The sequence below is a fragment of the Myodes glareolus genome, chromosome 7 (assembly GCF_982192425.1).
Source record: "Myodes glareolus chromosome 7, mMyoGla1.1, whole genome shotgun sequence".
In the NCBI taxonomy this organism is placed as follows: Eukaryota; Metazoa; Chordata; class Mammalia; order Rodentia; family Cricetidae; genus Myodes; species Myodes glareolus.
Window position 1 is genome coordinate 43,319,833 of NC_142032.1, and position 27,403 is coordinate 43,347,235.

Below are 27,403 nucleotides of genomic sequence, written 5' to 3' on the forward strand. Positions count from 1 at the left end.
AGGCGGTAGATCTTTGGGTACTTTCAAATTGCCGGATGGCAAAACCTGGCACATTGTTCAGCAAGCTCAGTGCATAGCCAAGCCACCCACTTTGGGAGCTTGGATCCCCCACATGTGCTCATGAGGGATTTACTTAATGTCCATTTCCTTGCATAAAAAAATAGACAATACTACTTATTTCATTAAGTTGCTACAAACATTGTGAGTTAATATATACAGAATATCTGGCACCATGTGTGGTACATAGTGGTACTACTTAGGAGTAAGAGAGTGTCAAAAGAATGAATCAACACCTTCAGAGAAACAGTCGTGGTGGTGGCCTTGCACAAATCAAAGACTAATGTGACTCAATCTCATATTGACAATCCTCACAAAAGGCTAAACTAAGTGTTCCTATTAACTACCCAAGGTGCTCTCCAGGCCCATTTTATATACAAGTTTATGGTTAGCCAGATATGAGTCAGTATGCCTCTTGGAACAATTCAAACATTTAATTAGTGAGCTAGGGAGATGGCTCAGTGTTAAAATGCCTGCTGGACCTGAGAGGGGATTCCAAGAAAGCATATAACAACCAGGTATAGTATGGATCCTGGGAATTCTCTAGCCAGCCAGTCTGAACAAAACAGTGAGCTTCAAGTTCTTTAAGTAGTGTCTGTTTCCAAAGCTAAGATGAGATCTATGGTGGTTTGAATGAGAATATCTCCTATAGGCTCATAGATCTGAATGTTTGGTCCCCAGTTGATGGAACTGTTTGGGAAGGATTAGGAGGTGTGGCCTTGATGGAAGAGGTGTGCCACTGGGGGTGGGCTTTGGAGTTTCAAAGTCCATATCATAGTTAACTTTCTGTCTATTGTGTGCTCGTGGATCAGATGTGAGCTCTCTGCTACTGTTTCAGTGGCATGCCTGCCTGTCTGCTGCCATGCTCCCCAGGGACACTAATCCTCTGGAAGTATAAGGCCCCAAATCAAACTCTTCATTTTCTAAGTTGCCCTGGTCATGCTGTCACCTCACAGCAGCAGAAAGACAACTAGGACAAGGGAAATAATGGAAGGCACTCGACACTGATGTCCACCCTCTACACACGCAAACAAGGGTGAGGACACCCACAAACATATGTGTGTACGCATGCATACATCACAAGAGAGAGAGTTAAAGTGTGAGATACGAAGCACAACAGTGGTGCCGCTGAAAAGGGACATTTGTGTATAAAATATGAGGTACATACCATTTTTGCAATCATGGTCACATATGGACCTGCATGTTGATTGACAGCGAAGAAGTCCATGAGCCGAGAGAACCAAAATATGATGTCTAGGCAGTAGATGAGTCTTCCTACAGTGTGCAAAGGGGAGCTTCCCCACCGTAGGCCAAAACCCACTAAAAACAGGACAATGGCCACAGCTTCTATTAGGTTCCAGTATTCGCTCAACCACATCTTCACCTTTTGAGTAAACTTGCTTGGTTCTGAAATGCATATCTAAAGGGAGAAAGAGGAAAATGTAAAGAAGGGTACAGGACTGGGGGTGGAGGAGAGTGGTACAGCACTCGTCTCCGACACAAAAGACCCTGGGTTCAAGCCCCCAAACCATAGCTGAAGGGGAATACCATCAATACCATCTTTTTTAAATTCATTAACCCATCATTTAAAGAGTAAAACAATTCCTACCAAATTTTACACCAACACCAGACCATTTCAGAGCTCAGCACTGCTGTGGCTCTGCCTAGCCATCATTCTGCTTCATGAACTGAGGGCAAAGATTTCTGACTGGAAACCCAGCAGTCGTGTGAGCTCCTACAGCTGCTGCTAAATGAGTTCTTGGCAAATCACTAAGAACATGGTGTTGGGACTCACGAGAATAAGAAGCTTCCCATGCACTCCTATAGCAGACACGCTGCAATGTAAACACTAAGCTTGTTTTCCCTAAAACATAAAAATCATGGTAGAATTCAGATAGTGTTTCTTGACTATAAAGATCCTTACTTAGCAGGCAATGCAGGCTAGCTTCTAAGAAGATGCTTACTTAGCATAGAATGTGGGCCAAACTACCACTGGAACAAGACAAACCTATAGACATACAGAGATATGCACACACATCTGGGAGAGTCAAAGTCATAACTACTTGGAATTATATGTAAAATTGCATTAAGAACGCTAACTTTTAAGTGACCAGTGGCAAAGTAGAAATGAAAATGTTTAGTTTCTTCAACTCTCGGTCCTCTTCTCCCAGCAGGATATCCAGCTTCTGTTTTCAAGGGAGTTGACTAGAAACTTCCTTCCAATGTGAGTGGATTCCTTACATATTATACAACTGTAGCCATTCATGTGCCACTCACTCTATTGGGTAAAACTGACAATATGAGGTAAGGCTAGGTGATTAAAAATCCACGTCACAAAGAAAGCTGCACCGTGGGAAGCAGGCAGCTGGAGAGCTCAATAACAAACAAAGCATGCCTATTGCTTCTTGAGTAACAAGCACAAGAAGACTGTGCTTCAAAACAGCTGTTTTCAAAGTTCAACAGAAAGTATTTGGTAAGGTTAAAGGAACAAAACCAGAAACTTTTCCCTGAGCACCCTTCTTATAGGAGAATTGGATTCAGTATGCTCTCTCTCCGTCACACACTTGACAGGAGGTCATTTTCATCCCCAGCGCCTAGAACCCCTCTCCCGTGGGCATGGAGAAGACACAGAAGGCGCACTCACCTCCCTGGCCTTCTCGATGGCGTTGGTGAAGATGTAGATGATGACAAACCACTCTTGCACGATGGGTTCAGGCTGCATCTCCACCAACACTGTGTAAGTGAACAGCATGAGGAATGCCAGGTAAGCCATCTGTGAGGGACACACATTCCCCGGAGGTGAGCTCAAGAGACCACAAAGGATGCCACGCAGAGCTCTGCAGACGGAGCCCAGAAGCATCAGACTTCGACACGACAATATGAAACTATAACTGGGACTCACCTCTGATCCTTGATGACTCGATGTCAAGGACAATGGAAGTATCTACGGTCGATGAATGATCATCGCTGTTTGCCAGTAAAGGGAGGGGATGCTACCCTACTAGCACTAACCCCTGCAGTGTGCACACTGGCAAGCTAGTGGCAGACCAGGAAAGAATCTCATGCCTCCCCTTTAGTTTCAGCTGGGAAGATATGTATGCCAAGATTGCCAGATGAGCAGTATCTGTGGATGCCTATCTTCACAGTAAGCTGATATTCACTACCACTAAAGTGTTATTTTATAACGAGTAAATGTTATTCTGGCTAGGGAGATGGAGAAACGGCTCAGCAGTTAAGAGCACATACTGCTCTTGCATGAACAACGGGTCCAAGCACAGCTTACAACTGCCTGTAACTCAAGTTCCAGGGTATCTGTAACTGCCTTCTGGATGCTAAGGATAGATGATATAGGTAGGTAGATAGATGATAGATAGATAGATAGATAGATAGATAGATAGATAGATAGATAGACAGACAGACAGACAGACAGATGACAGATAGACGTTTAAAAAAATGATGGTGAAAAACAATCACGGATTGCTCCTGTTGAGAAAATAGTGTTACTCATTCAGAACTTAAAGTCTACACACACACACATACACACACACACACACACAGAGAGAGAGAGAGAGAGAGAGAGAGACTTGTTTTGTCTTCTTCCAACCCTGTCACCTGCCTACTTTCCTATCCCCCCATTTCTTTTGCTTGTTTTTCAATGAAATTCTTACATTTTTATCTCAGGTTAACAAATGAGACATACCATTAGTAACATTATCGTAAACCACTAATTATTATTAACATTACTGTAATGAGACGAACCGTGTGAAACCAAAACTTCACAAAGGGAGCGCTGTAGAACTCGTAGACTCTCCTTGTCCAGGGGAGGCTCTGGGGCCCATTTTTGATGTCGAAGTGCACATTTTCATCCAGTTTCTCATCAGGGCCTCTTTCCAAATCATAGTTTTTCTGAAAAGTAAGCAATAATGCTATAGACTAGAGGGTGTAACATAGTAGTAAAATTCATGTGTTATTTGTGTAAGGTCCTGGGTTCAATTCCCAGATCCTCTGCCACCACTAAGAATAATAAACAGCAATAAATATACCCCCTCTCATCCTCAAGCTTTTGGAGACAAGATCTTACTATAAATCCCTAGCTGTCCTGGAACTCACAGAGATCTCCGTGCCTTTGTGTCTCCCGTGCCAGGATTAAAGGCATGCACCACCGCAGCCTGCCATCATTACTTCTTGCTGAGACAGCTAACCTCAGCTACCAACTTGACATATCTGAGAAAAGGAACCTTCCAGTGAAGAACTGCCTCATCACATTGGCCTGTGGGAATGTCTGTGGGGCACTTTCTTAACTTCTGATCTACATAATGAGGCTCAGCCCACGGTGGGCAGTGGCATCCCTGAGCAAACCATTAATTCCCAGTCGGGCTTGCTGTCTCTCTTTCTCTCTTGCCCATGCCTCCTGTTTATTTAGTTAAAATCCCTCTTTTCCTTTCCGCATCTTTTGTTACTGATCCTGGCTGGCATCCTTGTCCCTTCTGGTCTTGATGGCCATGCTGGTCTATGTTCTCCTTGACTCTAGTCTGTCTTCTTGTCAGGTGATCCTGTGCAGTTAAGGCAGTGACTTTCCTGTGGCAGCTTGTCTCACTACTCTGCTCACTGACCTCCACTGTTTCTCTGCTGAGTGAAACAGAATGATGCTCTCTTATAAGGCATACAAGAATCTCATGATCCGCCTTCTGCATTTCCAGCCATGCCTACAATTATCCCCTGCTTGTCCAGCTCTCTCCACAGCCACCAGTCCAGCCAAACTGCCCCACTTACCATGCTAACCCTCTGCCTCACACTTCCTGCCACTGTGTCTGAGCTATGGTTTCATGAAGCTGTCATCCATCCCTAATCCTCCCCCACTGGCCCTACTGAAAACAGTCATTCCTCTTCCATCCAGAGTTTTCCATTCCAGTATCTTTATACAGCTTATTTCTGGGCTAGTTGAGGTCACAGAGGTCATGCTTAAAGAGATTAGCAATCAATAAACTTACATTTCTTTAAAGAAAATTATTTTGCCTGTGGAAACTTCCAAAAAGAATTCTGATTTAGCATGGAAGTGTACCCTTGCAGTTCTAGCTACTCATGAAACTGAGATGGGGGGATCACTTGAGTCCAGAAACTCAAGGCCATTCTAGAAAATATAGCAAGACAGGTAAAAACACACGAGAGAGAGAGAGAGAGAGAGAGAGAGAGAGAGAGAGAGAGAGAAAGAGAGAGATGATATAGGTGGGCCTTCTGTCTATGTGTTATTTTCATTGGTTAATAAAGAGACTGCGTTGGCCCTTTGATAGGACAGAAAATTAGGTAGGCAGAGTAAACAGAACAGAATGCTGGGAAGAGGGCAATGAGGCAGACACCATGGAGCCAGTCACCAGGTCAGACATGCTGAATCTTTCCCGGTAAGCCACCACCTCATGGTGGTACACAGATTATTAGAAATGGGTTAATCAAGATGTGAGAGTTAGCCAGTAACTAACTCTCTAGAGATAATGGGCCAGGCAGTGTTCAAAAGAATACAGTTTCCATGTAATTATTTCCGGGGCAGAGCTAGCCAGGCGGCCAGGAGCTAGGCGGGACGAAAAGCAGCCCGCCGATACCACTACAGAAAGAGTTGTGGGGGGAAATTTATTAAAACCTCACAGAGCAAATGCAGTATCTGATAATCCATCTTCAGCTCCCCGTGGGAACAAGAAGGCCTTTCCTGTTGTAAACTTACTACCACAAAGACACATTAAACCACATCTGTTTTGATTGCTGCCTCCAGCTTTCTCCCACAATACACAATGAAAACCATGTTCCTTAATCAATTACTTTTACATATTATTCATTATGAATTCATATATAGTCTACCAAATCTCCCAGGTAAAACTTAATAAAAATTGTGAGAGAGAGCGAGAGATGTGGGAAGTCCTTTTGTATATATGTTGCTTTTATTGGCTAATGAATAACGAAGCTGCTTGGAACTATGACAGGGCAGAATAGAGCTAGGCAGGAAAACTAAACTGAATGCTGGGAGAAAGAAGGCAGAGTGAGTGAGACGCCATGTAGCCCCTGGAGGAGGAAGATGTGAGCCACCCACAGGGACTCTTACTGGTAAACCATGAGCCTCATGGTAAAATATAAAATAATAGAAATGGGTTAATTTAAGATGTAAAAGTTAGCTAGGAATATGCTAGAGTCATTGGCCAAGCAGTGTTGAAGTATAGATTCTGTGTGATTATTTTAGGTCTAGGCAGCTGGGAAATGAACAAGCAGCCTCCACCAGCAAGCAAAAATTGCTAGACAAGTGTAGTCAATAATTTTTGCTTAAGATGAATATAAAGAGTAACAACAAAATCCACTTTTTATGATCACAAGCCAGTCATAATATAATGCTCTTCAACAGCTCTTTCACTGAGAGTCTCAAATTGAAGAATGCTAATGTTTCATGGATATTTTTCTGATAATAAGCTCATCATGGTGGAGACCACATCTGCTTTAACTTAAATATTCACTGAATTAATTAATTGATATGGCCACATCTAAACTACCTACGGGGACAACTGCTATCGCAGGACACTAGTCAGGGGGTCTCAAGAACTTACTATATATATTTAATTTCAAGAGCACATATTTATCTGCAATTCTGTGAAGGAACTATGCTCCCTTTGATAACAGTTCTGATATAAATACACCAGTTTTCCAAAACCCTTCAAGTGTGATGATTCCATCATTCTATCAAATCCATGAGAACCAAAAGTGGGATTTCCATACCACTGACAAACTATCGCCTATGTCCTGTGACAGTTGTGTGTACATTCTAAGTAGGTAGGGCTTATACAACTTTCTTCCTTGTTCAGCTTCAACTAGCAAACTAAATTTGGAGTGCACAATCAAACAGGCATACACCCAAGTAGAGCACCTCTGCGCCAGACCCATGTGACATCTCCACGGGTGGGGCCATCATTGAACTTCTTCCCTTTGCTAGGTTTGAACCTGAGACCAACACAAATGTAACCATGTGTCTAGCCCAGGATTTTAAGAGATTCTTTGTGTGTTCTACAGACAGTAGAAGGTACTTGGCTTCCTGGATTCCAAGGGTTCAAGATGGAACTAGGCAGAAGGAAGGGAAGGAGTGAGGGGATATACACACACCTAAAAAAGAGCAATAACTGAAGTATTTAATGACAGGGAAGAGGCATATCTCCAGGGTATCAGAATGCAGATGCTCAGCCAGGCACCGTTAGCCAAAATACACTCATCAGAGTTAACCTTCATATTTAGCACTTGGAGAATAAATAATATTTAAATAAATACATCATACATGCCACAGCATATCAGACAAGGTATTAAAGGCACTTTAGTCAGTGTAAGTGCCAGAGAAGATGTTCTCCGCACCTTTCAACAAAGGGCAGCTTTATGAATCATGGTCAAAGTGGAAGCAGAGAGAGCATTCCTAGCATCCTGGACCCCTGCCTGTGACAGTCAGCTGCTGGGAAAGGGACTGTCAGGCCAGGGAAGAGCACACACCCAGAACCCAAAAAAAAAAAACTACTCACAGCCACTGGGTGAGAAGGATAAGACGTGGGAGGATCAACAAAAATCTTGTCCCATTTGTTTGGGAGGTACACACATGTCACAGCGTGTGTGTGGAGGTCAGAGGACAGCCTCTTGGAGTCAGTCCTTGCCTTCTTCTGTGTGAGGTCAGGCGTTGAACTCAGGATGCCAGGCTTGGCAGCAAGTACCCTCACCCACTAAGTCATCTCTCAGGCCCATCAACACAAATTCTAAACGTGTCTTTACAGATGAGAACCATAGGGGTGTGTGGCGGTGTTGATGGAGGCCTAAAGTGGTAAGCTTATCCGTTCTGCCCCTCTCAGAGCAATGCTGAGACAGCTGTTGGACACAAAGACTTTGTCTTTGAAGCAGAAATGGGATACTTTGCTTACATGCTCTACCTAACTCGTATATAACGAGATGGGGATTACATGGGGAGAATTAAATGCTTGATTGATGAATCAGTCCTGGGCTTTTAGAGTAATGTGTAGCCTCAGGGTAATATGTAACTTCACTGGACTGAAACATTGGCCAGAAACTCAAAGCCATTCTGGGAAATGTAGTTACACACAGAGAGGTGTGTACTGGGGGTGGGGTTAATAAATACCCTGTTAACAGTAAAAGGGCAAACGTTTGGTTTAACAGATGCCTATTACAGATAAGCTCCATGCTTGTGCATCTCTGTGCACAGTTACACCCTGGAAAGCCAATTTACTACGGAAGTGTACTCACCGCACAAGCACTTTCTTTGGTGTTACTGAGATCCTGGTCGCTGTTATTCCACGTAAACTGGAAATCCTGGGATTGTGGGACATGTGACATCTCAGCTTTGCTTTTAAATTCCAATGTCAAAATCATGGGTGGTAACAGGATACTGATGATTATCTGCAGAGGAAACAAGACAAAGGATAAGCAGAGGACAGAGGACACATGCACTGTCTGAGCAACAGATGTAAGAATGCGTGTGTATAGATACCCCATCCACTCCCAGCTCAGTTTCTATCCCGAGTCTACATATAGTTTAGCTCATCCATTTCAGTTCTACAGATGTGTCCCTCAGCTCTGTGCAAAGGTGGGCAGAGAGGTGTTTGTGCACAGCTGATTGCAAAGGCAAAAAAAAAAAAATAAGACTCACCAAGTAACAAGGTCCAGCTGTACAGGGACAGATAATATAGAAAAACCTAATGGTGGAATGCAGTGTTAACAATAAAGAGGAAACTGTAAGGGCTGGAAAGATGTCTCAGTGGTCCAAAGCACTGGTTGCTCTCACACAGGACCTCAGTTCAGTTCCCAGCACTTACATGTCAGTTCATAACAGTTGATAACAGAACTCCAGTTTATTAATTTTATGGCACTGGAGACCAAACCCAGGGCCTGTGGATGCTGTTTAAGCATTCTATAAGTGAGTTATGCACCCCCAACCCCTGTGGAATTCTCAGACACTGTCATTTGGTACAGTGAAGGGTCGCTTTTGTTTGCTTGGGACTCTGATCGCCTTCACACAAGAATGGCTCTGTGGTGGCAGGGCAGGACAATCATCAAGTTTTGAAAAGTCACTGCGGGAAAGTAGTTTAGAGATTCCTGAGGGATGGGCTGATCCGTGCACCTGCAGGGAGGTGTTGTTTGACAGAGGACCCACGTGGAACTCAGGAGCACTGACCATCTCACTACACTGAGGATCTGTGCACCTGCAGGGAGGTGCTGTTTGACAGAGGACCCACGTGGAACTCAGGGGCACTGACCCTCTCACTACACTGAGGATATGACGTACAGAAAAAGAATGTACCTTCAGCCAGGAATTTTTCCTCATTTTCAGACGTCCCATCCACATGTCTGTCAGCAGCATTTGGGTACAAGAATGTGACACAAAGGGACGCAGTCCTCCAGACACTGCCAGTTTCAAGCAGGTGAAATTGCTCCAGTTCTTGAGTTCATAGGTCAACAGTTTCATGGCCATTGGCTCGTTCTGCTTGAAAGCCTTCTCTAACACATCCAGGGCAAGCTGGCCGAACTGCCTGAAGACACAGTGGTGAACAGAGAACACAAAAGGCCGGTCAGAGCCCCAGAAATGTCTTCAAAGATGGGCCACGGCACACAGAACACAACAGATAATTGGGCTGTGAGATCAAAACAAAATTAGGCTATGTTGAAAAAAAAACCAGCCAATTCATCTCAGCTGTCAGAAGCTACCACAGCTGCTCAGAAGCAGATCTGTCTCAGGTATGGAAGGTAGACAATGTGTCCTATTTTCCTGGTAGCCCAAAGTAGAATTTAATGTTTGTGTCGGAAGCCATTCTATGCTGTGTTTGTCCTATATTCATCCTGGGGTGGGTGAATCTACATGATAAAACTTAGGACAGAAATTCTGACAGAAAACACTATGTTCAAGAAACATTGTGGCACCATATTTCTATTACTATTATTTTTTATAAAATCCTTAAGTACTAAGAATCTAGACCCAGAAACCCTCAGGAAATTCCAGGAGGCTTTCTTTTCCAGAAATTCTCTAGGTCTGTCAATCAAGCTAGAGGTTAACTTCCGTCATTCTCTGAGCTTCCCTCCACCCAAGGACTATAATGCTTCAGTACTCCGATTAATGGGAGCATCTCTCCTCTTTCTCTTTCCCACCAGCTGCCTTCTGATTCTTTCTACAATGTGTGTATTCACTTCCTCAGCCTGAAGAACTCCTAAGGTCAGCAGCCATGTTAACAACATCAAAGACTTTGGAGCTCCAAAGGGCTTTCTACATCATTTGTTTCAAAACTCATTAACTCTCCTTAAGGAACTAAAGGCTAAAATCGAGTTGGCTAACCTACACAATGCAAAAAGAGTTGCCCCTGGGACTCAGTGTGCCTCCCTGGAAGGTCACCTCTCTCCTACATTCCACAGAGTTCCTTCAAATCCTCAGGAACCCTTTACTACAAGAGAGCAAGAAATGTGGAGTGTGATAGTCAGCGTTGGCTGCTGGGTGAGTAGGATCAAGGGATACCTAGAAATCAGTATTACATTGTGTCTGCAATTGTGTTTCCAGGGCTTAGCATGGGAGTCTGAGTGGGCTACGTGAAGAAGATCCCTTTTCTAGCTGGAGGGCCACCACCCGATCCTCCAGGAAGCCACAAAGGATAAGTACAGAAAGAGAATTGACCTCTGCCCCTGAGAGGTGAGACACCTGTTGTGTGCCCCAGACATCAGCAGCCCAGGTTCTGCAGTCCAAAGATTCCACAGTTATACCAGCAACAGCCCCCCCCCCAGGTCAAAGGCCTGCCATAGATCCCCTGGTTCTGGGGCCTCTGGACACGGACTTAGCCATGTTTCTAGCATCCATGGTCTCCAGGGTCCACACAGTCTTGTCAGCTACCAGAATCACTTACCACTTAAGTCAATTCTCTTACTAGTCCCTCCCATTTAACTATCTATACACCGTACTGGTTCTGTTGCTTGACTAAAATATACGATTCTAAGGAAATCCCTTTATCCTACGGCAAAGCGAGGGAGAAAGGAGTGTCTACACTTGGATAAAGCATTGCTGCTTGGTGTGAAGTGAAGAGAGAAGACCTACTCTGAGTAATTTTCCAGTTCCTCTGAGGTATCATCCACCATGTTGCTCTCCTTAGCTTCCCGGGCCATGGCTCTATAGAGAATACTAGCAATGACTGCCTTGACTGTGGCCTCCTCTCCGTGCTGCCAGAAGAACATGGCCATCTTCTGCCTCTTCATGAGCACAGCCCACACCAGCAGCTCGCTGTATGGGTAGACAAAGCCAGCTGGCTCGGGGTCCTCCGACGGGCTGTGTATGTCCTTTGACTTCTTCTTTGATTTATGAGAGTCTCCAGGCTTGTCCTATAGCAAAGGAGAACAAAGTCCTGAATATTCCAGTGCATAATACTTTGCTAAATATAACACAGCAAGTATCCTAGGGATACTTTTTAAAATTGTTTTTATCGAGGTACACATTTTTCTCCATTCCCCTCCCTTCCTCCCAGGGATATACTTTTTTTTAAGATAATTACTACCTATGCTAGATCCTGGCACTGAAGAAAAAAACCCAAGCAAACAAAAAGCCCAGATATCCACCGCAGTGGAACTGTGAGTACAAATTCTCCAGTAAAACTGACGGTGTGCCCACTGTAGAAGGCATACAAAAGCAATCAGCTGGGGATGTAACTCTGTGGTAGAGTGGCCAACTGATATGTACAAAACCCTGAGTTCAATTCTCAGAACTATTAAAAAAAAAGCATGCTTTATTGAACTACAACACAGGACTTAGAAGGCCATGAGGACTAAGCTAAAAAACAATCCTGACTCCGTGGTGAGTCCTTGTCTCAAGAGCATGTGGAATATCACTAAGATAAACAAGCAAGCACAATTTGCACTTTCATTTATTTGGGTAAGACTTTTATTTTAAATATTCTCTACTTTTACCTTAATGACTTGATTTGTCACTGTTCCTTTGAAGAGCGTCACTAGTGTTGCCTGCATACTTTCAAAAGGGTCACTTTGCTTTATTTTATTCTGGTAACAATGAGCATTATCCCCCTGGCAAACTGACCCAATGTTCAACTAACTTGCCACTCAAACTCCCTGTGTACCTTTGTACGGCTTCCTGTCTCTGATCCAGTGTCCAGTATAATAGTTAGCACCTTAAGAAAAGTGGAACCATTTCTCCGTCACCATTTTATCTGCCTCTACCTGCTCACCTCCCCAGTCCAACCAAGTACTCATCATAATGCTTGGGGACTAATAAAGGTTTTAAAATAAGCACTTGTAATTTGAAGCATCGTAGCAAACACTACGATGTATATGATTAGTATATGATTTCCATGGAAATACTTAGGCAAAACCTTTCTGTCCCAGAGAAGGGCAGGCTAAAGACACACATTCATGACCTTTATTATATTGCAAAATTAGGATCAAACTAACTTCAAGAAAGACTTAGTTAGGAAAAAGAAGATACAAAACGACCATCTCCCCAAAACTGAGAGTTACAAAGGGGATGGTCCTCATATCCAACCAGGCTTGAGCAAGAAAGTTAAGTGCATAGTGTGAGGCTAATAACTATGAATGTCTAATACCATGCCACACACAGCCTTCCTGTGTCACCAACTGTACAAGGGGCAAGTCCAGACAATCACTGGGTTGTCAGCATTCTGTGTTGTTGAAGGACAGCTGTGGCCGCGGTGATGCTTGTGAATTACACCGTCTGTTTACATGATAGGGCGATGATTCTTCATTAACCCCTCCCTTTCTCCAGTGTCAAAGGAAAGGGCCATGTCAGTCTGCAAAACCAGCTTTATATTCAACTCTACAAACAAAACAGTGTACCTTGGATTTGTAGGGCTGGGCAGTCCTAAAGAACTGGGAATGCGGGGTGCTTTCTGAAGAGTCACTTCTGCTTCCCAAGGAATGTCTCTGGTGAAGAGGATGCTGGGAAAGGCTCTGAGACAAGCTGCTCACACTCTGCTATTTTGTTTTTTTAAAGAAAACAAACGGGGAGAGATCAAAAAAAGATTATAGTAGTGAAAACATCATCTTTCCAGACAACGAGGAAAGCTAAATACGTGTCCTCTCAAACAACCAACACCTCTGTCTCTGGTTCAGGATTAGTAACTAATGTGTCTGGAGATTCCCCACTCACTAGCCTCCCCACGTCCGTCTGCGGAGCTCTATTTCCTGACCTTTTAGAGAGCATGCTCCTTTGTCTCCTATTCTACCTCTGAGTTTCTTTCCTATGAGGAAATTCCTTTGAAATCAATTAGCCGCAGAACAAGCTCAAAACAGGCAATAAAACTTTACAGTTTTGGTAAGAGAAAGTTTCCATTCACAAAGAGCTCTAAGGCGAAGGTGAAGTTAGAAAGTTCCGGAAGGTTTCCATGTGGCATGTGATATCTCCACGGCATGGGCACCAAATGAAGTGTCAGCTAGGAGGAGCAGAAGTCTGCAGAGACTGCCGTGAGAGCCTAGGCTACAAACCTCAGGATTCTGAAAGCTCTACTCTCCTTCAGCATGTGTGCTTTGGGTAAAAAATCAACACAGGAAGAATGACATCAAGACTTTCCAGTGTCCATGCTCACATTAGTCTCATCATTATTGTAACAGAATTAATTATGTCAACATGGTGACAATCACAGGGGATAACAATTAAGTCACTCAAAGCTTGCTCTGTAATGAGGACATGGAAAAGTTTGGGTATTCTCACAAGTTTGTGACCAGGACACTAATATGCCATTTCATAGATGGGAGAGTGGAAACACAGACAAATCATGGTTTGTTTGGTTTGGTTTTTTGTTTGTTTTTCAAGACAGGGTTTCTCTGTGTAACAGCCCAAGGTGTCCTGGAACTAGCTCTTGTAGACCAAGCTGGCCTCGAACTCACAGAAAACTGCCTGCCTCTGCCTCCCCAGGGCTGGGATTAAAGGCTTGTGCCTCCGTTGCCCAGTTTGACAGATTATGCTTTGTAAACCAAGTAAAAAGACAAATAGGATTTGATGTCAAACCACTCTGACTCCACACTCCATCGGTGTTAGCACTGTGGTCTGACTGTGGTCTGCTCTGAAACACCATCACCTACATTCAGGAAAAGCCACTAGTGAAATGGGAAGTGTCATATGAATGGCCTGCTTCCAGAACGAGCAGGAATGGAGCCTCCTAGGAAAGAGCAAACCAGCTGCACCAAGGCCACACAGCAGTGCTGTCCTCACTGGCACCCAGTAGTGTCGTTCCTTTCAAAGGCAGGAGCTGATCCTGGGTGTCTTTTGTCCTCAGAAACCTCATTAGAGGTTCTTTCCTAGGTGAGATGTGGTTTCCCCTATTTTGCGTGGTTTTGTGGGGGTTGTTTAGTTCATTTCCTAAACTTAAGTTGGGCTAGCACTTCTTCCAATTCTTTATGAAGGTCCCAAGCAGCTGGATAGCCCGCATTCCTTATGGGACCTCCTCCCAAGCCACATTCCAATCTCACACCTGTCCACCCCCGACAAAGGTCTTGGTGTCGCTGCAGAACTCCGCCCTGAGTTCGGAACACTGCCTTTCTCTGTTTTCATCTTTCTCTCTACGTCAGTGTCCAGGGCTCCTTGTCTGGTGTTTGTATCTCTAAAAAGAACTAGGCTCCTCTGACTGCTGATCTGTGATGGCAACTCTGCCTTTATCATCTTGCTCTTCCAAAACTATGACAGAAAATACACTCTCATCTGTAAAACCTTTCCCTTTTGTAAGTTCACACCCTTTTTTTTTTTTTTTAATCCTCCAATATAATCCTTACACGCTTAGCCCATATGCAGTCTCCGGACTATAGAGGCCATTGTTAGTCTTTGGAAATAAATTTATTAAGAGTTTGACCTTTGATCTCTTTGTTTTCAAAAGGAAGAAAAGAAATAGCAGCTGCTCTCAAGCCAGATTCATCACACACGGCTTCCATGTCAATACAGCACAGCATCCTGCTTTGTATTGTGGGTAATTCACCCATCAATCTGCTTCCTCTAAAAGGTTTCTTTGTAGTCATCTCATGCCAGCTCACAAACCGTTTTGCAGAGCGCTCTACAGACAGCAGGTGGCATGTGCCCTCAGATGGGAGGGCCATCACCGAAGCCTCTGGGATTCCTTCAGCCATTTTCCTAAAACCACACTTTGCAATTCCCCTTCCACACACTGGGGTACTTTTCAATGATTTTACCTTGTTTTTTCTGTAGAGGTTGTTGTAGAGAACACGAAAGCTTTTCCTAGTGTAGCTGCTTCGGTAGGCTCCACCAATGAGGTATTCTATTACCAGCCCAATGTCGATGAGCGTTATTCTGTAGCTCGAGAGAAGAGTGTGCTACAACGAAGAACAAGGATTCACAGCTTTTTTTCTCCTCTATTCCTTTTTCCAGGCTCTCGGAAGGCAACACATTTAACTTACCCATCCCTTTATCTTCAGTATATTGTGACAAGGTTTCAGGAAAGAATTCAGGCCAGTCCTTTTGTTACAGTTCAAGTCAATATAACTTAAATTTATATCAGCATAGACAACTTTGCTTACTGTAAGTTTGCCAAGTAAATACCCCTCTTTCATCTGACTCTCCAACTAAGTCAACAGAAGCAGACAGCCCACACACTATCCAACGAGATACGAAGCTCAAAAAATGAGAGCACTCTTAAAATGTACTGTGGGTAGCTTTTTACCACAGTGGCAAATGAAAGACTTTTAAATTTTCAAGTTGTATGTTACTCAACATCCAATGAGAACACTGAGAAAAACACAAGCAAGGATGTTTGACCATCCTAACTCCCTACAACAGGGCTCAAACACACGCAGAGGTATTGTCTTCATCCCTAAGATGACACTGGTGCTCAAAACAAGGATAGCAGAAAATATCAGAAATCACACACTAGACATTCCCAAAAGCCCATGTGACTGCTGTTCTCATTGGCTCTGTGATAGATATAATCTATTGGGGTGCTGGCCCATTGCTTATGTTTCTTCATTTATTTTGGTTGTTTCTTTTGAGACAGGGTCTAATATGTAGCCCACGCTGCCTTTAAAACCTGGATCCTCGTGCCTCAGCCTCCTGAGTGTTATAAGCATGAACCCCCAAATCTGGCCTGTTTATTTGTTTATTTGTGTGGTGTTGACAACTGGACTCAAGGTTTTACGTAAAGCACTGTGCCACTGAACCACTTCTTCGGATACATGTTTCTCATTACTAAGTAACTTAGTTAATGGAACAAACTAAAACAGAAACAGTGGGAAACCCTAAAAGTAAAATTTGGTGATTAAAGAGTAAGTTAATTTACAACAAAATCCAAACCCACATTTTATAAATTTTCACTCAACTATCTCAAATCTAAGGTATTAGGCAAAGAGTATTTTTCAACTTTCATACTTAAGTTACCTGTTTGACATCTTGGACAAGATGACGCAAAAACATATTAGTTGGTCCTTGTTTCTGTGATTAAAAACGAAGAAAAAGAAGAATTTCATTAGACTGTCATACGCCGGAGGAGCTGTGTTTCAGAACTGCATAGGTATTTCAAATTATATGGGCAACCCAGAACATTGAAAACCTTCCTCAACATCTTTGGTAATGAAACTTAAGCTACCTTCATCCTGAAGAGCGAGTTTCCCAAGAGAAGTTGTGATTATTCAAAGTAATTATCAAAGCATGTTTATATAGAGAGATAGTAAGGGCATTAGTTTTATGTGGTTAATAGTACAGACCTTGAGCATTTATGACCTTCCTTTACTGTATACAAACTCTATCAGATAGTCACACGTCTCTGTACACAAGTGCATTCTATCAATTGGTACTTTATCAAATCCTTACTATGTTCAGTCTCCTGAGGGATTCAAGGGAGCCTTCACAATAAGAGAAAATGAAGAGCAGTATGTGTCCTAAAAGTGGCCAAAAGTGTGAAGATGTGCAGGCTAAAAAGAAGCTGAAAGTAATGCAAATTCTAGAAAGAGATCACTGCTAAGCACCTGGAGCAATGAAGAAGGGAGGCAGTACTGACAGAAGCAGGAGAGACAATACAGGAAGGTGCCTGGCATGAGCAATGGACATTTTCCCAATGGATAAGCAGGTTTCAGGGGTTGGACTTGGTCTTCAGTCTTGGACACAAGTGCCTTTACCCACTAAGCCACCTCACTGGCCCACGAGCATCATAGTAATAGTGGCTTTAGGTCAAGATACTCCCAATAATTGAACAAAAAGCAATTTTTTCTTATTCACACTGTAGTCTCTGTCTTGAGATAAAATGATTCCATGGTAAGGGTGTGACTTAAGTTAGGAAGTAAGTCCGCATTCTGAAAACTATGTTAGGACATGAGCATTCAAGGAGACAGACAAGCCCTAAGATAAAGAGAGCATGAATCTTGAGTAAGATGGCATGAAGTGTTCCATACTCACTGTATTATAAAGATCTTCCAGTCGGGGGATGGTGAGGAAACGGTGAAGGTTCACTCCATTCTCTATCAAGAGTTTCACAAAATCCACCCGATCCATCACTAAGGCATCTAACATTGCTTGTTCTAGAACACCAGGCTTCGGGAGGTACAAATAAGGAAGAGGTATGAAGACAATTGACACGAGAGAAACAAGAATCACAGATAACACTACATAGATGTCATCATTATGAAATACAATCTTCCTAAGAAAGCAGGGACCAACTAAAGACATAGGCAAGAATGATTCACGTTCTTGTGTGAGGAAACTAAACCCTTTACCAACCTCAAAGCTCCCCCAAACTGATGGTGAGTCTTAAATGTAATTCTAATGAAATTCCAAGAGTTTCTGGGTTTGTTTTTAATTTGAAAGTGGAGGGAAATATTTACTCATTCATTTGTCTGATTTTTTTAAAAATATTGATTTTAGCTTTGTTTTTGTTACCATAATTCTTCCATTTAAACCTTATCTGCATGAGGGGTAAAAGTAGCGTATGGAATGTATTCACCTGATTTTCCCTACCAAAAGTTCACCAAAACTACATTAGAGGAACTTATTTAACCAAATCAATTCATAAGTACAAAGGGGTGACAGGAGATGAGGATTGCAGTGTGAAATGTGAAACGCAGTTGGTCACGTGGTAGTTGGCTCAGCAGCCCACCCAAAGCCAAACAACTGAACTGAGAAGTGCCAAGGATCCCTCAGATGGATGCCATGTAACCATGACACCACAGTGACATCAATGTACACGTGCTGAGTTTAGCATTAGGACTTGGAAGTCATTGTTCCCACTTGACCCTCACTACAAGCAGTAACGCTTGCTCCTCCCAGCTTGGATAGACACTTCTTTTCTGGCATTATCACCAACGCAAGAGAAGATGCAAATATGCTGACACTGAGGAGTCCCCCAGCAAATGGCATCAGATGACCCTTTGCAAGTTCAAACTCACCGTGCACAAAATAGCTCCCTCTCTGTCTTTCACCCTTGAGTAAAAAAATTGAACACAAATGTTTCTAAAAAGCTAGGTGGAACCAAATAATTCAGGAGGAAAGCCTCCAAAGGGCTGTTATTAATAATTTTAATATTGATAATAGTTAATCAATTATCAATAAAATAATGGTTTGTTAATATTATAAATAATTGCCTCATAATTATTTATAAGATCTATTCCAGTTGACACTGAACACAGGGGAAAGGCAGTCCACTCAGCAAACAAATGTGCTCATGAAAATTGATAGACTAACCCTATGCTATCAGTAAAGTACGGCTTCACTGAGGCTGAGAAGTTGAGAAAACTTACCAAACACAAGCATAAGAAAAGCAAGAGAAAAAATTATCAGCAGCTGAGTAAATATTCCTGATTCAGGAAACAGGAATCCAAAAAAATGAGCAGAGAAAACAGAGGGGATAGAATGGAACTGTGAATAAAGTTTGAAGGCGTGTGCATAACAAATCTGTAGACTTGTGCTGTGTGAATGAGCATCATATATCTGAATGCTCTAGCTGATAGAACTGTTTGGGAAGGATTAGGGGGTGTGGCCTTGTCAGAGGAGGTGTGTCACTGGGGCCAGGCTTTGAGGTTTCAAAAGACTTGCACCCTTCCCAGTGTGTCTCTCTTTTTTGTGCTTGTGGTTCTGACATAAGAGCTTTCAGCTGTTCCTGCCACCAAGCCTTCACTCTGCCATCATGAACTCTGACCCTCTGAAACCATAAGCCCAATTAAATGTTTTCTTTCAGAAGTTGCCTTGGTCATGATGTTTTATCACGACAGTAGGAAAGTAATTAAAACAAGACCTAATATACACTATTGTGAAAGCTCAGAACCTTGGAGAAAGAAAATATCTTAAAAGTTCCAGGAAAGAGAAAAAAATTGGTCACAAAGGACCTAAAGATGAAATTATGTTCATTTGTCAACATCAGTGCTAGGCATTCAAAATCCTGCAGGGGAAAAAAATGTAGTTCTAGGACAAGTAAGATAGCTCATTGGGCAAAAACATTTGCCCTGAAAGCCCAGCAACCTGAGATGGATCCTTAGAACCTACATTAAGTTGTAAGGACAGAAATGACCCCTCAAAGTTGTCCTCTAGTCTTCACTTGCATGCCATGGCATGTGTGCCCCTTCCCCCAACAACAAAATAATAGTAGTAGTAGTAGTAGTAACAAAAACTTGAAAATATTTATAGTCATGAATTAAAATACAGGCATATATTAGGCCTTCTGAAGATTTATTTCACACATTCTTTCTTAATGAAAGAATCCATGTCATCATTACAGAAGAGAAAAACTAGAAAAGCAGTCTTGAGGCACAGGAAACAGAGCAGAGGGGCAAGAAGTTCGCTTGCTGTTGAGGGAGAACCCATAATGATATCCAAGATCCAAAACCAGAAGGAACCTCCGGCTCCAGAGCAAGCCTTGCAAGACAGAAAGGTCAAGACATTTCTAACTTTTAATGAATTGGAAGATATCCTTGTGATGCAATTTAGAATCTAGAAAGTTATAAGTATCAGAATAGTCAAAATTGTCAAATGTAGAAGGCTCATTGCAGCACAAAATTATCATTTTCATAGCCTTGCAACCTTACTTGATGTTTTTAAACCCATGTGAAAGTGTTAGTTTGAATGAAATGCAACTGAGGTATAATCACAATTTAAATTCTTAGTACAGTATTAATGGTGGTTATTACCACTGTAATATTGAATATTGAATAGATTTTTCTGCTTTTCACTGATTTCTATTATTGAGATCAGAGAACAGTATGGTAACAGTAGAAATGAGGCCAAACCAAAAGAGAGCAGCTGCTCACTTCAGCAAAAGGCTGCCAGCTTTGATTCTTTTATGGGAATGGTCCAAGATTTGGTGATTGTCCATTAGTCATGGGCAGAGTTTCAAACACTATTCCTCTTAAGCACAAGCATCCTGGTCTTCTATTTGGTGGATTAAAAAGTGTTCAGCTCCACTCAGGAGCTGCTGAGTAAAGGGTCATGTCCTCATCTTGCACAAACTTCTTGGCCTCGTTACAAGGATGAAGGACTTGCAGTGCTTGAGTTAAAGGGAGTGCATGCGTAAGAAACTCAGACCCGCTCCAGCTGGCCGTGGTCAAGTTAAGCCTTCACTGTCTTTAAACAAAACATTTTTCAAATGATCAGCATGTCTACGTGCAGAGCAAAGGCTGAATCAAGACTGAGCAGCAAAGGGACAGGGAATGTGAAGGCACAGATACCAAGTCCTGTCTCCTACTTCAGTCATCTACCCGGGAAGTATATGTCCCAAAGCAGAGCCAGGATTTCTAGCTAACATGTCTGCAGAGTTCCCCGGACAGCTGTGATCATAGCCCACACAGCAGAGGCGTGACTGGAGGAGAGGAGATTCAGTCTTATGGCATGCTGGCCTCGGAGGTGATTCTCAAGTCTTTTTGAAGACAACTTGTGGAATAAAGGTTTTTCTTGGCAGTAACTGTTCCCTTCATCTTGGCTTGCCATTTGTAGTTTTTATCTTGGTTTAGTCAAAAGGAGCTCCTGTAGTCATTTTAGATTTGTGATCTAGTCTGGCTCTTCACAGCACAGCTGATGACAGAGTGTAAGGAAGGACTAACCAGAGGCAAAAGACACACATTGTGTTTTCACTGGGTTAAGAGGTTAAGGACTTTTTGACAAGGAAGCAAAAAATTTCAAATGGAAAAAAGAAAGTATATTTAACAAGTGGTGCTGGATATCAACATGTAGAAGAATGAAAATAGACCCATAGCTATCACCATGCACAAAACTCAAGTCCAAATGGATCAAAGACTTCAACATAAAGCCGGCACACTGAACCTTATAAAAGAGAAGGTGGAAAGTACACTTGAACGAATTGGCACTCCGAACCACTTCCTAAATATAACCCCAGCAGCACAGATACTGAGAGAAACAACTAATAAATGGGACCTCCTGAAACTGAAAAGCTTCTGTAAAACAAAGGACACGGTCAACAAGACAAAACGACAGCTTACAGAATGATAAAAGATCTTCACTAACTCCACATAAGACAAAGGTCTGATCTCCAAAATATACAAAGAAATCAAGAAATTGGACACCAAAAGAATACATAATCCAATTTAAAAAATGGAGTATAGACCTAAACAGAGAAATCTCAACAGAGGTATCTAAAATGGCTCAAAGACACTTAAGGAAATGTTCAATATCCTTAGTCATCAGAGAAATGCAAATCAAAACTAATATGAGATTTCATCTCATACCTGTAAGAATGGCCAAGATCAAAAACACTGATGGCAACCTATGCTGGAGAGGTTGTGGGGTAAAGGGAACACTTCTGCATTGCTGGTGGGAATGCAAGCTGGCGCAGCCCGTTTGGGTGTCAGTGTGACGATTTCTCAGAAAATTAGGAAACAACCTTCCTCAAGACCCAGTAATACCACTTTTGGGCATATATCCAAAGGATGCTCAATCGTGCCACAAGGACATATGCTCAACTATGTTCATAGCAGCTTTGTTTGTCATAGCCAGAACCTAGAAACAACCTAAATGCCCCTCAACTGAAAAAATGGATAAAGAAAATGTGGTACATTTACACAATGGAGTACTACACAGCAGAAAAAAATAATGACAGCTTGAATTTTGCAGGAAAATGGATGGAGCTAGAAAGCATTATTTTGAGTGAGGTAACCCAGACACAGAAAGACAATTATCACATGTACTCACTCATATGTGGTTTTTAAACATAAATTTTATGTTTAGCAAAGAAAGCCAGCCTACAAACCACAATCCCAGAGAACTTAGACAACAATGAGGACACTAAGAGAGACTTGCATAGATCTAATCTACATGGGAAGTAGAAAGTAGAAAACGACAAGATCTCTTGAGTAAATTGGGAGCTTGGGGACCTTCGGGGAGGGTTGAAGAGGTGAGGGGAGAGGCAGGGAGGGGAGCAGAGAAAAATGTAGAGCTCAATAAATATCAAAAAAAGAGGTTTAGGACTCAAAATGTATTTGTTTTGAGTCTTCTTGTGACAGTCTCTCATGTTTCACTACAAATACTACATTTTCATGTAAAGGTAAGTAAGACACTAAGATAATATTTAAGTTATAAATAATAAAAAACAAAATCTAACTCATTAAAAATAAATTTAAGCTCTTTCCATTCTTTTGATCTTTTGACTTCCTATTTCATCTTCCATGAAGCCAGAGAAATTTTGTTTTTGAGGAGGCAAACCAAGAAAGAGACATGCCTTTGCTTCCCTGACTTCCTACCCATCAGAGCGATACTATCTCTGCTCCAATTTTTTCTTTGTCCCTCTTGAACAAACCAATATGCAAAATACCTTTAAAAAAACACTTCATTTTCATTATACCTTCCAGTGTTGTCCATAAATTAGGATATGTTTCTTGGCTATGTCCACTCTGTCCCAAGCCATTGCCAGGTTTAATTGTTCTGACACTGATAAGCTTGTGCCTGGGGGGGGGGGAAGAAAGGAAAAATCATATATTCTCTTCAAAACTATCTACTTGAAAAGCATAGAATCCTCTAGAACACGAGAAGGGGAAGGGAGGAGGAACTGTGAAGTTGGTGGGCCACTCACCCTTCAGCAAAGCCGTGAGGATTGCCAAATCAAGGTCTTGGTGCTCCTCAGAATCAGCATCAAATATGGTAATCTGTGACGGGGGAAATCAAAAGTCATGCGGTTTAGAAACTACCACAGACATATCTTCAAATGGTACCAATGAGACGAACACTTCAGCTACTGAAGAAAATGGTCCTGCTTTTGTAATTTAAAAACAGCATGGTGTTATGTGACTTACAGAAGAAAAACTGTTTCAAATAGGGTGACAAAGAATTAGAGGCACTCGGAAAAAATAAACACTAAAAATCTCACATGTCGTGGAGCTCACGATGCATCCTCCTCGGGTAAAACGCCCCATTGTCAACTCTATGTAAATTGAATCACTCTCCTATGGAAGGAAAAACTGTGAGAGCCCTCTGTGCACATGAACATTGAAACTAAGACCTTTGCTTCACGATGAGAAGTGACTCCTCAAATGTTCATCCTGACCTCAGTGAGATGGTGACCATGGAGCCCACGGTTGGTCCAATGAGCTGCGTTCTTCATGATGTAAGTGCCCAGGGCATTCTAGTATGAGACTGACTTAAAAAAAAAAAAGCATAGAATGTGTCAGATCCACTGTGACACTTTTTAATGAAATATGATGATTATGTGGTTCTTGCTTCCACCATCTCCACATCCATTGGTACTTTTGTGTCCCCGGGCACCCTCCCAACAGATTCTCTTCCTCTTTGATGTCCTGTGTGTCCTTTGACCCACCACATACACATCCCTATCCTTCATCGTTTGGTATTACCCTTTTTTTGGTCTCCTTTCTAGATTTTTAGACTTGATATATATGTGTGTGTGTGTGTGTGCGCGCGTGCGCGTGCGCTGTGGTCATCTAACACAGCAGATTTGGGTCCACTGGACTCCTGGAGCCACTCTTGCAGCCCTTGCAAATGTTTATGTTTGGCAACTTTTGTGTAATATGTTTTTGTAAGTGCTTTGTCCCAGATTGAATCTGAAATGCAAAACATGAAGGGTAAGAGTGGAGGTGGAGCAGGAATCCAAGTTTACACAACTGGAGGGTCAAATTTGCAGAGTCATATCCATCAAAGTTCAAAATGGGTATTCCATGCATTTTTTTAAAAAAAAAATGTGAAAATAAATATTTTGATATCCAGAAGGTGGCTTTTTTTTTTTTAAGCCATCAACTCATCATACTTACACAATCCTTGTGCACCATGCAGTTCATTAGAATTTGGAAAAGGTGCTTAGACTGCCTAAGGCTAAAGTTGAACATGCTCTGAACCAAGCAGATGATCTCTTCTTTCACTTGAGGGCGCAGCATCCTGGCGGAGAAATAAATGGGCGTAACTTGAAGAGGCCAAGCCAGTAGCACGGATGCTAGTAGGGTACTCCATGTGGGTACCCTACTGAGAAACATGCCCTCAAGAGAGTCCATGAGCAATAAGCAAATACATGGCAGGGAGAGAGGGGTGCGGAGAGGATGAAGTGTAATGTGAGAAGTATTCATCCACCAGGTCCCCTGAAACAATACATTCTAAACTAGTCTTCTTGATCTGATAGGGTTCCAGAAGGCAGTGCGTTTTCACAGTCTGGGTATAATATTGTCAGATGGTCTGATCGCCTGAAACGGCAGGCGGTTGCTCAACTGAGACAATAGCAACTCTCCCAGTTACAGGGTGGGAGTCTACTGCACAAATTCAGTCACTGAAAGAGGAATGGCTGTCTCTGCACGTGGCTCATCTGGCCCACGAACACGCACAGAAGGAATAGTCACCATATTTTCAGAACAGAAGAGTCAGCAACTCACCCTCCGTCCTCCAAGTGTTTGTAGGTGAAGGCCAGGATGTCAGCAGCTCGGCCTGTGCCCTCACACACCACCACAGGCTCCTTGTTCTTGACAGTCTCCCACACCGAGAGGATGACGTTGGGGCCTCCTTCCACCACCAACCCCACCACGGGCACACCTTGTCTTGAGCCTGTTTCAGGTCACAAACAGTACCACACTGTCACAAAGCTTTCTTGTCTAGTGTGGTGTTCTGTTCCTGCTTTCTGCTGATCTGGATGTAGAACTCTCAGGTACATCTCGAGCACCATGTCTGCCTGTGTGCTACCTTACTTCCTGCCATGATGATAATGGACTAAACCTCTGAAACGGTAAGCCAGCCCCAATTAAATGTTTTCCTTTATAAGAGTTGCCTGATCCTGGTGTCTCTTCACAGCAATAGAAACCCTAAGACAGGGATCTATGCAGGATGACTGCCAGGAGAAGCCCATGCTCACATCCCACTTCCTGAAGCTCACAAGGCCCCAAGATCTTGGCTTCTGGGGGCTGCTTGGGCCTCTGCCCCAAAGACATCCTGTGCAAAGCAAGAGGCAGATTAGTGTTAGCTGTCAACTAGGACGAGTCTGGAATCCCCTGAGAGATGGCCCTCTAGGCACGCCTGTGGGAGATTATCTTGATTGCACTTATTGATATGGGAAGAACCATCTTGAATGTGAACAGGACTATTCTCTGGCAAGAGCTTCCCAGACTGTATAAAATGAAGAAAAACAAGTGGAACACTAACACACGTTTATTTCCCTCTGCCTCCTGATTGTGGATGCGAGAGAACCAATTTCTTCAAGCTGCTGTGGCCTTGACCACCCCAGCATGATGGCCCATACCCTTGAACTGAGAGCCAGACCAAGCTCAACCTTCCCGCGGTTGCTGTTGTCAGAGAATCTCATCATGGGGGAATCTAAGACATTATTGAACACATTTTTTTTTTCTCGGTTTCTGCAACGAATGTTCGAGATAGACAAATCTTTACACTTATAAAGTTTAAAAGTTTCACAAGTGTTAGCTCCATTGCCCAAGCTCACAGACAACAAACACGGAGTTGTCTCTAATCCCACACTTGCTGCTGCCTCAAAGGAGCAACAACAAAAACTAAAGGGACTTACTTCCGCACCCACCATGCGAAGGGGGCAAAGAACTAGAGCCCCTTGAAGGGTACGGGTATCTTAAGGAAGACTTGGCTCAGTACAACTCAGGGCCCACTTGGTGACGCCTGAGTAAAAAGTCTCCGTCCCTTCAGAAAGCAGTAGCCTCCCCGCACCCGCCTCTTTCTAGAAGGATTCTCTAGCCAGCCTGACTAGCACGCCTGCTCCACAGACAGCACCAAATGGCCATTTGTTGTCGTTGCTGCTGCTGAGGAGGGAGGACGGATCTTGGCAGTGCTGGGTTGGAACAGAGCCTCACACGTGCTAGACAAGCCCCTTACCACATAACTGTAATGCCAAAAGGATTGCCACTGTCTGCTACATGTACTCTCCAGCCAAAAAGTGACATTCTTACAGCACCAGTGTGAACACGGCACAGCCTTAATGCCTTCCAAACTCTTCTTTCTACAGGTTTTAACCCGTACCCTGAGTGCTGATTTTTAACTCCTTCCCTGCCGAGGGCACACACATGAAATTTCAGTCTTCCTTGACAAACAAAGCTCAGATGCATATTCCTCTTGAGTTCATCTTTTTATTTCTCCTTAGCCACTCCCTTTTACACATGGACACTTCCCTATTGCTCTCTGTCTAGCCCTACACTCTCTTGGATGCCTTGCTAAAGTTTCATTCATGAGGAAATCTGCCCCGACTACCCTGTCCCCCAAAAGACGTCTTCCTCTGTCCTAATGTCACCAACAATGCTGTATCAACCAACATCCTGCTTTCCTCTATCTTTTGGCTCATGCGTGTTAGCTGGACGCTCTGGCTGCTCGAAGGCAGGGAGCCCCTGAGGTCTGCTCACCCTGAGTAGATGGCAAGGAGGCACCTGGTTCACTAGCAAGCTCCCAGCCCCCCACCCCGCGGCCGCCAGATGCCGGGCCCCGATGGAACTTACAGCTGTGGATCTTCTGCGTGGAGAGATGCTTCTCCAGGTTCCGCCTGAGCTTCACCTCATTCCCATACTTGCCCACTGTCCCATCGTCACACAGGATGAAGTGAGAGTGCATGGAGTTGAGGGTGGTGAGCTTACTGAACGGGTTGCCACTCACAGGCTGGTACATGCACACTACCTGGGAGACAGCAAGGACGAGGGGGCCTCAGAGCTCAGAGTCCTTCCACAGACCTCGCCGACTCTAAGCCCTGTTTGTCTACACTAGTGGAGCACCCTATCTAGATGAAAAGTATTACTGACGATTTAGGACCGTATTTCTCAACAAGCTTATCTTTTTAAATTAGTTCTCATTTCTTACAGATCAAACGATGCCCTCCATCAATAGGGGACCTCGCGGTGCATGAAAAAGACAAGCTGAGCAATGCCCACATGCCCTACCCAGGTCAGCAGGATA

At 43.1% G+C, this 27,403-nt stretch overlaps 1 protein-coding gene across 5 annotated transcripts in view; it reads right to left on the reverse strand.

Annotated features, from left to right (window-relative positions):
- Trpm6 (transient receptor potential cation channel subfamily M member 6) overlaps nucleotides 1-27,403 on the reverse strand; it is a 160,557-nt gene that overhangs the window by 69,652 nt on the left and 63,502 nt on the right. For 4 of the 5 annotated variants that reach the window (XM_087908041.1, XM_087908040.1, XM_085693686.2 and 1 more), the window contains 15 exons: nucleotides 26,953-27,127; nucleotides 24,883-25,051; nucleotides 24,274-24,397; nucleotides 23,082-23,154; nucleotides 22,854-22,954; nucleotides 17,471-17,605; nucleotides 16,457-16,510; nucleotides 15,259-15,399; nucleotides 12,916-13,053; nucleotides 11,153-11,433; nucleotides 9,380-9,608; nucleotides 8,326-8,478; nucleotides 3,817-3,963; nucleotides 2,702-2,830; nucleotides 1,226-1,477 (listed from right to left, as the gene is read on the reverse strand). In XM_087908041.1, coding sequence (XP_087764167.1) covers nucleotides 1,226-1,477; nucleotides 2,702-2,830; nucleotides 3,817-3,963; nucleotides 8,326-8,478; nucleotides 9,380-9,608; nucleotides 11,153-11,433; nucleotides 12,916-13,053; nucleotides 15,259-15,399; nucleotides 16,457-16,510; nucleotides 17,471-17,605; nucleotides 22,854-22,954; nucleotides 23,082-23,154; nucleotides 24,274-24,397; nucleotides 24,883-25,051; nucleotides 26,953-27,127 — 2,301 coding nt within the window. The remainder of the gene's footprint in view (nucleotides 1-1,225; nucleotides 1,478-2,701; nucleotides 2,831-3,816; nucleotides 3,964-8,325; nucleotides 8,479-9,379; nucleotides 9,609-11,152; nucleotides 11,434-12,915; nucleotides 13,054-15,258; nucleotides 15,400-16,456; nucleotides 16,511-17,470; nucleotides 17,606-22,853; nucleotides 22,955-23,081; nucleotides 23,155-24,273; nucleotides 24,398-24,882; nucleotides 25,052-26,952; nucleotides 27,128-27,403) is intronic. The other variant, XM_085693685.2, reaches the window with a different exon arrangement.